Genomic DNA, 10,943 nt, shown 5'->3' with positions numbered 1-10,943 from the left:
TTTGCTTAAATCGGTCACATTTCTTAGGTTTTGAATCAGGCTTTAACCAAACTTATCTCTTAAGTCGATCTATATAACCACATATTGTACCAAATTTCCTCTAAAGTTGCACACCTTAAAACAGTGCAATTTTAGGCGTTAATGTTAAGATTTTCTAGAAGCGGGCTGCAGAAAGTTAATTAGCGAAACGGCTAACCATGATGAACGTTTGGACAATCCTAGACAAGAACCTACTGCCGATGCTCCACACGAGATTCTAAAGTTGAGAAGCAGTATTTTGTAGTATTATCAATTGATGGATCGGTCCTACCTCCAACATTTGAATTCACAGCGGGTGCAACAACAAACAGAACAGCTGATGCAAACTCCACCAATGATCTCTAACTCGCAACATTTTAGCAGCATCCGAATCCCTGATCCCATTGGCTGGGCGGTCGCCTCCATGGTTTCAGGTCACTTCTCTGTATTCAGGTGCATCACCCTCTGTCTTACACGGACCCACCCGTCATTGCCGCGCCCCCGTTCGCCTCTCTCGCATGTATCCCCAACCAGATGGGAAATCGAGCACAACATGCACGTACGTACGTGAAGCTACACACACAAGCCGCCTACGTGGGTTCACAACATGTATATACTACTCCAGGGCCTCAAGCCACCGCGTTCCACTCGACGGGCGGCCACGGCCACGGCTCCCACAGCTCCGGCGTGGCGCAGAAGGACTCCGGGAAGACCGCCCCGTCGTAGTGGAGGTGGTCGTCGCACTCGGACTCCACCGACGCCGAGACGTCCGCCGGCGTGCCGCACGCCGTCCCGCCGAGCACGCAGCTCTCGGGGGGCTCGACGTCGACGACGTTCCTCTTGTCGTCGTCCAGCTCCCGGCCGCCTCCGTTGCAGCTGCTGCTGCTGGCGGTGGCGGTCGCCGCGCCACCGCCGCCGCCGTCCCTCTCCCTCAGCCTCTCGCTCAGCTCCTGCAACTGCACACACGTACGTACGTACTCCAGTTAGCAGCTGGATTAAGTACTATCGGCAAGAAGCCAAGAAGAGATTAAGAATACGTGCGCAGCGATTAGATTAGCTACCTGTGCGGCGAGGGCGAGCTTCTCGTGCTTGAGGGACTCGACGCGGGAGTGGAGGGCGTCGTAGTCGGCGCGGAGGGCGGCGAAGTCGTGCTCCAGCTGCTTGGAGCGCCACCGCGCGCGCTTGTTCTGGAACCAGATGGCCACCTGGCGCGGCTGCAGGCCCAGCTCGCGCGCCAGCTCCGCCTTCTCCCGGGGCTCCAGCTTGGCGTGGTGCGCGTGGAACATGGACTCCAGCGACCGTGTCTGCTCCTCCGTGAACCGCCGCTTCCTCTCCGCCCCCCGACCCCCGCCGCCCCTCCCCACGAAGCACAGCTGCTCCTCCATCTCCATCTCCATCTCCATCTCCATCTCCATGCCCATCTCCATGCCCATGCCCATCATCGGCGCGCACAGCTGCTGCTGCGCCGGCAGCGACGCCGGCGGAGGCATCAGGAACTGCTGCTGCTGCTGGTGATGGTGGTGGTAATCCATGCCGACCGACCCAGTGGGCCGCCACTGCTCTGCTCCGACCGGTCGCTGCTCTCCTCTGCTCTGCTGGATGGATCCCCTCCCTACGCTATGCCGTCCGTCCCTTCCTCCTTCCTCTGTCTCTCGGCGCCGGGAGGCCCGTTTTATACCGGCGGGCGGCGTTACGTGTCCGCGCTGCGCGAGACGCGAACATGTGGTCTTCGCGACGGCGGATAAAGAAACCTCCCCGTCCGGGCCCACGCGGCCTGACACCGCGCGAAAGCCGCTTTCGCGCCCCGGGCCAAGTGTCGCGGATCCAGCGGCGCCAGAGGCTGCGCCCACCACGGCGCCCCCATGTCTATCCTCCCGCCTCGAGATCGGCACCCGAAACGTGGCCACGGGTGCAAAGATCTTGCTTCTACTCCTCCTCCTTCCGCTCACTCAAGGCTTCCTTCCGGCCTACGAATTGCAAGCCTCTACCGGACGAGTAATTTTCATTCGTTTATTTCTCTCTGCCTATGTCTGTCTGTCCACGCCACGGAACCTCTTGCATTTTCATCTACTACGAATCGATCGATCGGCTGCACGGGAAAGGATCAGCACTACGTAGTACTACTCCGGTGGTGTATCATGGGGCGGGCTTGCCGGCCAATGGGTGGTGGAAAGGTGTGCGCCTTGGTGTTCCACGGGGAGACGGGGACGGGCGCGGGAGGAGGAACAGGTAGGACCAATGGCCGTGCGCGCTCCGTCGGGGGGCTGCACGCGTCGCCGTCGCGGCGCCAGGTGTGCGGGGGCTTCCGCCGGAAGGGGCGTCGAGGTGGCGCGCCGCGTTTGTCCCGTTCGCCGGGCCGATGCACGCAGCACGCCACTCAGCTAGCGCGTTGGCGGGTCTTGTCGCCTGTTGTCGCCTGGCGCCTCTGTGCGTTCTACTACTACTCCCAGTTTACCACTCGATTGATCGTTTACCAGGAAGGGACATCACCATGTCAAAAAAAGAAAGAAAAAAGAGAGAGAGAGAGGAAGGGACATCATGGTAACTCAAGATAAACAGATACGGTGAAGCGAAGCGAACGTGATAGGCGAGCACTTGCGGGGTCAGTGCGGGGAGCAGAGGTTATCCCCGACCGATCGTTCTCCACCCGGAGGCCGGCGATTCGCTGCCCCCGACCTCCCACGATCCAAACGTGCTAGAGCAGATCAGGCAAGTTAAAAGCGGTGACCCGGTGCGACTGAACTGCCTTTATTTGTTGAACGCTCGTAGTAGTGCGCTGGTGGAGTTCTTCCGGCTTCGGTAACGGCGGGCGCGGGTCGGGTCATTTCGAGCCGCAGTGTAGCACGACACAAAAGTTGATAGCACGCCAAGACCGGGCTACGACTGCCACTGCCGGTTAGTGTCGATCATTCGAACTATGGATAGTTTTTTTTTCTACTGAGAAACACAGTACAAACGCAACAGCTCACAGCGATCGGGCCGGCGCCCAAGCGGTGCCAAGCTGCTGTTGCACGGGCAGGGTCAGCTGGGTAGCTGTCCGTGGTGACCACCGTGATTAATCGCGGCGAGGACTTACTCGAGTGCGGTAGCAGGCTAGGAGGGAGAGGTGTGCAAGGTACGTAGTAGAAGGCACAGTTATTACACGGACAGGCTAGGCGACCGGCCGGCTAGCCCGGCCGGGACCAGGAGGGAGAGGAGGAGGAGGAGAAGGGGCGCGCGCGCGGCGGCGGCGGGGCCACCGCGGACGTCGACGGCCGGCCGGACAGAGGCAGCCACACGTACGCGCGCGAGTGGGCGCCGGGCGGGGGCGGCACACGCGGCGCCGCGCGAATGGCGAGGCGGGTCGGCGTCGCGCGCTACCCGTGGCTGGTGCGCGCGTCGGCGTCGCGCCAGTTTCTGTGGAGAGATGGAAAGCTTGGCCGCGTGGCCACAGTCGCGCACGCCTTCCCTTCCTCCCGAGCTCGTGCCTCGTGGGGGTTCATGGCGCCATCTGGTGTGCTACGATTTAAATTCCGCTGGGCCTGGGGATCGAGACGGGGGCGCGGGAAGGAGTTCGACCCGTCCGTGTTTCATTTTCGTTCGTGTATGCATGCGTGGTACTGTGCGCCGGCTCAATCTGCTGCCTACCTACCTCCTTTTTCGTTTGTGTATGTATGCTAGTACTGTGCGCCTGTATCTGCCTACCCTCTTTAAGATCAGTCACGTGAAGGGATGAACGATCCTATCCGTAGGCAATTTGAGTCTGAAATCTACATGTTCTTGCGGTATTTGTTTCTACTACTTGTCATGAGCCAGGAAGTGAGGGCACGTACAATAATACTATTTTAAAAGTATCACATAGGATAAATGCTAAGGTGAAGAGAGAGAAATTATAAAAGGAGATAATCTATTGTAGACATCTTTTTATTGTTATCTCTAAATTACATGCAAGGTTTAAGATAACACCGTCTTAACAACCACTGTACATGCCCTGTTGATGTCTGTCACGAGTTTTCATCTGATTCTGTTTCTTCCGGTTCGTGTTTTCCGGGGGCCTAACACGAGATCCTGATAATGCACGTGGCAAAATCAAGTATGATATACTACTTAACACGAGATCCTTTTCTTAGTTTATATTTACTTCAAAAGCAAGACAGTCCAACCAAATGGAGAAGGAAAGCACCTTTGCTAAGCAGCAGTAGTGGCCAGGCTAAGTTATTCTGCAAAGCGATACCACTTTGCGTTGCGCTAAATCGCACTAATCAGCGCAATTTTTGTAAGTTTTGTCGTAGTTGATTAGTAGGCCCTACCAGATTGCTTGCGGCATCCCCTCTTATTGAATCTTTTTAAGTTTGACCCCCGACCACGGCGCACCTTCTCCAATCAGGGAGCCGTTGCATATTAGAGAACCATATCCGCACACGAGTTTGCTGTCAGGCCTCTGAAAAACCGTCACAATTTCACACGTTAGTCGGATGTTTTTTCTTAGGCTTTGGCTTCCCATCCAATGGTACCACTACAGCTGTTCCCGGGTGAGCTCATGTCCAAGACTAATCAGAGCGACAAACATGCAAGCAACATGTTTTGATTAGCAGTCAAGGATGGTACACACGATGACTAAAATCTGAACCTGTTTTGGTCTCGAAAACCTCTGCATCTGAATAATGTTGGCAAATGATGTGAAGTTGTTCTGCAAAGCATTAGGGGATTATATATACTGTACATAGGAACTGGCTTTATATATCCTAGTCATGGGCAGGCAATTCACAAGCTGCCGTCAACAAACTCCTCTATCGTCGAAAGGGAAAACGCAGCATTAGTAGATGTCAACAAAAATAAGATCAGATCAGATAAAAAGAACTGAGGTATCCCCTCTATAATCACTCAAATATACAGAACCGTCACAACATTGTCTGACCGACCAGTCACCCGCACCCTCATTGGCAAGTAAACGATAATATAGACAACTCAAAATCAACTGTTACAAGTGACAACAGATCATACAGCGCCTCAAAAACTCGTGAAGCTCAGCAGACTTGTGGTGCTTAAATAGGCTGTTTACATTGCCGGCCAATAAGCCTGCACTGCTCCGGTAGCATGGAGCAGACTACCTGCCCCTTGACGCGGCAGAGCTCCCCGTCTATCCCACAGCCATTGTGGGTGTTTGCACCAGGTTTAACCTTGACTGATTTCACCTGTCAATGTCGGACCAGCAGTTAAGACCGAGTCAGTGTTGTTACTAGAAGCAAACAATTATACTGTGTAAAAGGAAGTAATATTTCTGACAAAAATGAACCCCACCCCACCCCCGACGTCAAATGGAAGCTCTTCAAAAAGCACAAATGGAACATGGCAGAAAAATAACTTGAGCAAGGACAGAAGTGGCATGATACCTTCACATATTCCACATATGGTAAAGAAAGGTGGCGACCAAATTGCAGTAGTATGAAAAATCTCAACAGCTTCCATCTCCCCCTTCCGCCAACTAAAAGTAAGTCCAGACTGTTGTCATCATGGCTCGCATTTGGCGCGACAATCTGGGAACTTTGAACTGTTTTGCATGAGTGGTTACATACTAGGACACCAAGAAAGTGCCCCTTCCTGACAACCCATTTCTCATCCAAATTCGGCACAAGTTCCATAGATGTTCCGATTTCTATATCTTCTGGTGGTTCAGGAAGTTCGATAGGGTGGTCAGGCTCCCAAGTTGGCTCTGTGTCCCATCTTGGCCCAGTGTCCCACTTTGGTTCATTGTCCCAAATAGGTCCTGGATCTGATATTGTCGAGGAAATGTCCTCCTTATCATGCATTGAAGGGGCTGCCCAAGATAACCGTGTATCATTAGAAGCTGTGACACCAACTGAATTTCTATCGGTCCTTGTTTTGGACCTCGTTCTTGGCCAGTATGATGCATGATGCTGTTGAGGGCGTAGGACTTCTTCTGGTTCCGAAACAATGTTGCTTCTGCCCATAGATTGCCGTTTTGCTTTTGGATCAAGACCACGAACATACTCTGACGGTTCACTGCTTGCCGCTGTACCACCTGATGTGTCAAAGTCCCCAAGAGACATCCTACTTGGAGTCATGATAGAGTCAATACTTGAAAAACTGGAAGCTCGTGGAAATCCTTCTCTTTTTGATCGACTGCGCATTACATCTGTATAGACATCAGACAATTCAACTTTGTCTTGTCCTGTACCTTTTCCATGCCCGGACATGTCCTTGGACAAAGGAAGATATTCTAACTCATAGAAGTAACTTGGTAGACACAAAAATTTGAGTACTCCAGCCACAAAATATCGAAGAGGGCCAAATCTCTTCTGGTATTTCTCGGAAAGTTCCAGGACTGCAGCAAAGTTGAAATAGTTTTTCAGCTCAGTAAACTTTTTCAGTGCTATGCCATGCTGCACTTCTGCAAATACTTGATAGTAGACAAATAAACTAAATTTCTATGTTTGCAGTTATGGCTGATAAGGGTACATTAGTAAATTAGTAATTAAGAACTATACGCAGATCTTGAAACTCATTAAGAATAGACTTACGAGGACAAAACTACATCATTTGCTCAGGGAACTTTAGATCGAATGCAAACTTACAAAAAGCAAATTAAAAGTGGGTTATCATATGCTGTTACTGTTGAAGAAGTCCTCCAAATTAAAAATGCACTACAAAAAACAGCTACTAAAAATACTTATTACTGATATTAAGAAAATCAGAATCAGATCCATGTTTGACTATCTGTGGAATCATTATATACTCATGCAGTTCGTAAGATGCCATTTTAGACATTGACATGGTTATCAATATGCATGTTTGTATAAAACTATGAAATTTTATAGGTGCATGTTAGTATAAAATTATGAAATTTTATATTATGAAAACGTTTTCATGAAAATTCTAAGGTACTATTTTCTCCTTACCAATCTAAATATTTGTCTATGTATAGTAGTCAAAATTAGAAAAGTTTGTTGTATGATTGTCATTTATTTTTACAGACAGAGAAAGTATGTCATACAGTATTACTCTTGTTGTTTTAGACATTAGACATTGACATGGTCTCCAAAATGTAACTTTGACAATTAATATCAATTGCAATCTATGTATAAAACCCAACGAAACTGTATATCATGGAAGTAATTATCAAGATAAATTTCCGCATAGGATTTTCAAGTATCAATCTAAATCTTTAGAGATGTTGGTAGGCAGAGTTTCTAAAGTTTGACTTTGCAAATGTCCAACAACAAGTTTTAGGGAACTGTGGAGGAGTATATCAGAAGAAACGTGATAAATAGTGAAACAAAATAAATGTGAAAGCACATTTGCAGTTACCAACTTACCATCACTAACAAAACCATAGTATGAAACAGTTGTGCCGAAATGTATTAGCCCGGATTGGAGCCACTCAACAGCCAATATGTCTAGGGTTGTAAAGCCACCCTGTTACCAAGGGATAGTTCTTGTGAGAAAAGTTTAAAAGTGATAAACTAATTTTGTAAAAGGTGAAAGTGAGAACATAAGCTGAAATTCCGTTCTTCATGTAAGAAGAAGTTGTGATAAATTTGGCATACCTTAACAATCAACAATGAAGCAGAAATAGGATCCTTAACTCCCAGAACAGTCCAAATAAGTGAGTTGTCCGATCCTGCTGGGATTATTCCAACTGGAATTGACACAGCTTCTGTTCTATCGCTTCTGGTGAGAAGACCGTTGAACACCTGCAAAATTATCAATGTTCAGCTAACATTTAAGTCACTACATGACTACACATATAAAATAGTGATATGAATATTATGTGCAAACCTCATTTACTATTCCATCACCGCCAACACAGACAATCCCTACAAAGATAGAATAAAAAAATCAAGGCATTAATTAGACCAGCTGCAATGGTTGCCTCTATATTGGGCCTTACATAAACTATTTAAAAACATGCGTAAAGTTTATACCATCAGGGAATGCGCCAAAATCAAAAGTAGACGCGAGAGACTTCGCATGACCAGCGTGAGTAGTTTTAACTACTTCCATGTGAAAACCTGCAAGCTACACCAGATCACAGGGGATTAGTTGCTGGAGGTAAACAATATAAAACTTACATAGTTAAGAATAAGAGTGCCTAATATTTATATATGATAGGAAGAATCCATAAATCAGCGCATCAAATCGCCAATATTCATCATAAACAGGAGCTTAGAAATTTCAGCTTATGCAACTATCTTCTAAATAATCTACAGAAAACGAGATCAGCAGTACCCAAGTTAGCTCATTTCAAAGTGAATAACTCATGTGAGTTCTACAAGATTACAACAGTCGATTTCATGCTGCCACGGGAGAGGAGTTAAAATGCTAATCATATTGCCGAAACATTTTCCCTGTGGAATTTAACAGAGCTATTTGTTCCTGTTCAATTACTGTATTCCTTATTTTCCACCTTTACTATTACAGGTTGAAATTAATAAGAAGCTGAAATACACCCTGCTTTCCTGTTATTTTAAAATTTGTTGTACTCAAACTTAACCACAAATATGTTTAAGACTACCCCAATATCTATATGAAAATTACTCCCTCTGTAAACTTTTATAAGACGTTTTAGGTCACTGATTCCAATATAAACCTAACCACCAATATGTTTTAAGACTACCCCGATTATCTTATAAAAGTTTACAGAGGTAGTACATCAGTAAATTTTTTGTTAAAGTATTATCATATTATTATAATTTATCATATAAACCTATGAATAGTAAGGGTCAAAGTTAAATATCAAATACACTAAAAGGCCAAGAACATAACAGTATAACTTAAGAAACAACAGAGGAGAGTACTATCATCTTCTTCATGAGATTTCCACAAGGCTGAAGACCAAATGGTCAATAGAGGTTTCATGAAGCAAGTTTATCACCAGACAGATATATACAGTCGCTTCGAATATTGCTTTTAAAAGCAGTGCAAAAGGTAGAAGTTTTACATTGAAACCATCAAAAGTTACCTTAAATATAGGTTCTGCTTTTTCATGGAAAACTTTAATTGATCGACCATGTCCAGAACGAGGGTTCAATATAACAAGTATTCTCTGCGGAGTTCTGCATTTGATTGGCGGGTAATCAAATAGAACCCCACCAAGGGGGGCATCTGTGTCTTGCTTAATACTGGATGTTGCAGGATGAGGCAGTACATTAATGTATATGTTCTGTTCTGCAAAGCATGTTACCCACAAAATGGCCTCGTCTAGTGTAGAGGCCATAAACCGGAAGTCCTTCCGAGCTCTATGTGCCTTTCCAAATAGAGAGTTCTTAGCAGGATATGCATGTAAAGTAAAATGTTGGAGGCCAGAATTATAAGATACCTGCGAAGATACAAACACGTCACACAAAATCACGGGATTGTCAACTGGGCCAAATAACAATTGAAGTGCATCTTGGTCTCTGAAACTTACAGAGATGACATCCTCAAGGCTGAGTACAGTAGAACCCCATATAAGGGCTTTACTTGTGAGTCTTGCATCAGTTGTATCAGCTTTCTTGTTTGATGACAGATGACCATCCGCCCCTATACTTTTATTTTTCCTGTCATAAAACAGTTTGCCAGAATAGACTTCGAAACCTACAAAATTGGACCTCTCATCCACCGTATCAGTTCTACGCTCATGGTTTTTACCCTTTTTGGCATCTTTATTGTCAACAGCCACATGCTTTTGCCTCAAAGATCTAGATTTGCCTCTTTTCTCTGGAAATACAGTGGGGGAAGATTGTTGCCCAGCTGACTTTTGAGAACGCCGGCTACTGGAACGGCGGCTGGATTTCTGAGATGAGTTTCTGGATGTTGGATTCTCTAGATCAGTTGCGTCCATCTCTTTGTTTTAAGCAGGACCTTAAGAGCATCGGAACGGGTAAGGGGTTTGATACAGCTTAAGAAGAGTATGGCACATGATGACCCCAGTTGCCCTGTGAAAGGATTGGCATAATTAAATAATCTGCGACAAAAGAGAAACAGCACAAATATAAGTAAGATGCATATATATAGCTGGTAACTGCTCATTGCTTCCCATGGATCAAAAGCATGTGTTCAGGGCAAACGAGCACATATGAGCTTCATCCCCCAAAGACTGATAGCCACAAAAGGGCAGCTCCTCACTAGTACTGCTGGAATATCTGAAGTGATGATATATTATGCCTAATATCCGCTAAACTGTCTAGTATCCTAGAATACCTTTTTGTGAGACTTGAAACAATTCAACTCCTATAGCCGTACAAATTCAGATCTCCACAACCACATGTGCTACAACGCATTTCCAGGTCTCGAATTCGTGGTTTGATACAGAGATATGGGGAGCACGACGGGGCGGATCTAGATTGTTTGGAGGGTGCGCACCGGCACGCGAAAAATTTACAGGATCGGTTCGGGTCAAGTAATCACCGAATGACCAAAAGCTCGTACCTCAAAAACCAGTGTCCGGGATTGCGGACGGGGCGGAGACAGCAGCGACGCGGTGAAGTAGGAGCGGGGGCGGCGATGGCGGCGACGCGCGTCAGCGGCGGGGTTGTTGGGGGAGCACAGCGGTGGTGGACTATAGGGGAGATTGGGTAGGGCAGAGCATGAGAGCAGCGTGGCGGAGGAAGGGATCGGGGAGGAAGAGGAAAGGCACAGGAGGGTGGAGAGGAAAAGTCCGTCTAGCTGGGGAGGAGGAGGACTGGAGGAGTGGAGTTTTCTGATGGTTCAAATCGGTGGCTGGCACGACTGGGTGATTTGATGGTAGATGGAGGGTGTGCAGATTCTGACTGCATCAGAAATTATTGTATTGTGTCAGATGGATGGTAAAGACAAGAACTTTGTACACTGGTACTCGTTTGTTATCCGAAAATACCCAGGGTCTAGGCGTTGTATAATCACACATAGATAGAAATATGGATCTTGAGTCAATAATCTCTTTGCCATTTGTTCGAAAAAGAAAT

At 47.2% G+C, this 10,943-nt stretch overlaps 2 protein-coding genes across 3 annotated transcripts; both read right to left on the bottom strand.

Annotated features, from left to right (window-relative positions):
- Positions 1-257: 257 nt before the first annotated feature.
- On the bottom strand, positions 258-1,676 carry LOC123185787 (homeobox-leucine zipper protein HOX22). The gene is made up of 2 exons (XM_044597610.1): positions 1,080-1,676; positions 258-974 (listed from the first exon to the last, which is right to left on the bottom strand). Exons 1-2 carry the CDS (start codon positions 1,548-1,550, stop codon positions 648-650), a joined length of 798 nt encoding a protein of 265 aa, XP_044453545.1. The 5' UTR covers positions 1,551-1,676; the 3' UTR covers positions 258-647.
- Positions 1,677-4,848: 3,172 nt separating this feature from the next.
- Positions 4,849-10,731, bottom strand: LOC123189946 (sphingoid long-chain bases kinase 1). 2 transcript variants are annotated; one of them, XM_044602472.1, is made up of 9 exons: positions 10,429-10,731; positions 9,428-9,935; positions 8,981-9,337; positions 7,944-8,037; positions 7,798-7,835; positions 7,566-7,712; positions 7,335-7,434; positions 5,391-6,343; positions 4,849-5,192 (listed from the first exon to the last, which is right to left on the bottom strand). In XM_044602472.1, exons 2-9 carry the CDS (start codon positions 9,839-9,841, stop codon positions 5,043-5,045), a joined length of 2,253 nt encoding a protein of 750 aa, XP_044458407.1. In that variant the 5' UTR covers positions 9,842-9,935; positions 10,429-10,731; the 3' UTR covers positions 4,849-5,042. The 2 variants fall into 2 exon arrangements, with proteins under 2 accessions (XP_044458407.1, XP_044458406.1); XM_044602471.1 differs by having other exon boundaries at positions 9,428-9,964; positions 10,429-10,702.
- Between the last annotated feature and the right edge of the window lie 212 nt (positions 10,732-10,943).

This window comes from Triticum aestivum, chromosome 2A, assembly GCF_018294505.1.
Source record: "Triticum aestivum cultivar Chinese Spring chromosome 2A, IWGSC CS RefSeq v2.1, whole genome shotgun sequence".
In the NCBI taxonomy this organism is placed as follows: domain Eukaryota; kingdom Viridiplantae; phylum Streptophyta; class Magnoliopsida; order Poales; family Poaceae; genus Triticum; species Triticum aestivum.
This window is presented reverse-complemented; position numbering and strand designations above follow the sequence as displayed.

Coding starts and splice junctions, on each gene's coding strand:
- LOC123185787 (XM_044597610.1), bottom strand. CDS start 1,550: ATGGATTACCACCACCATCACCAGCAGCAGCAGCAGTTCCTGATGCCT. Junction 975..1,079: donor AGCTCGCCCTCGCCGCACAG/GTAGCTAATCTA, acceptor ACGTGTGTGCAG/TTGCAGGAGCTGAGCGAGAG.
- LOC123189946 (XM_044602472.1), bottom strand. CDS start 9,841: ATGGACGCAACTGATCTAGAGAATCCAACATCCAGAAACTCATCTCAG. Junction 8,038..8,980: donor AAGCAGAACCTATATTTAAG/GTAACTTTTGAT, acceptor GATCTGGTGTAG/CTTGCAGGTTTTCACATGGA. Junction 6,344..7,334: donor CTATGGTTTTGTTAGTGATG/GTAAGTTGGTAA, acceptor ACTTTGCTGCAG/TCCTGGAACTTTCCGAGAAA.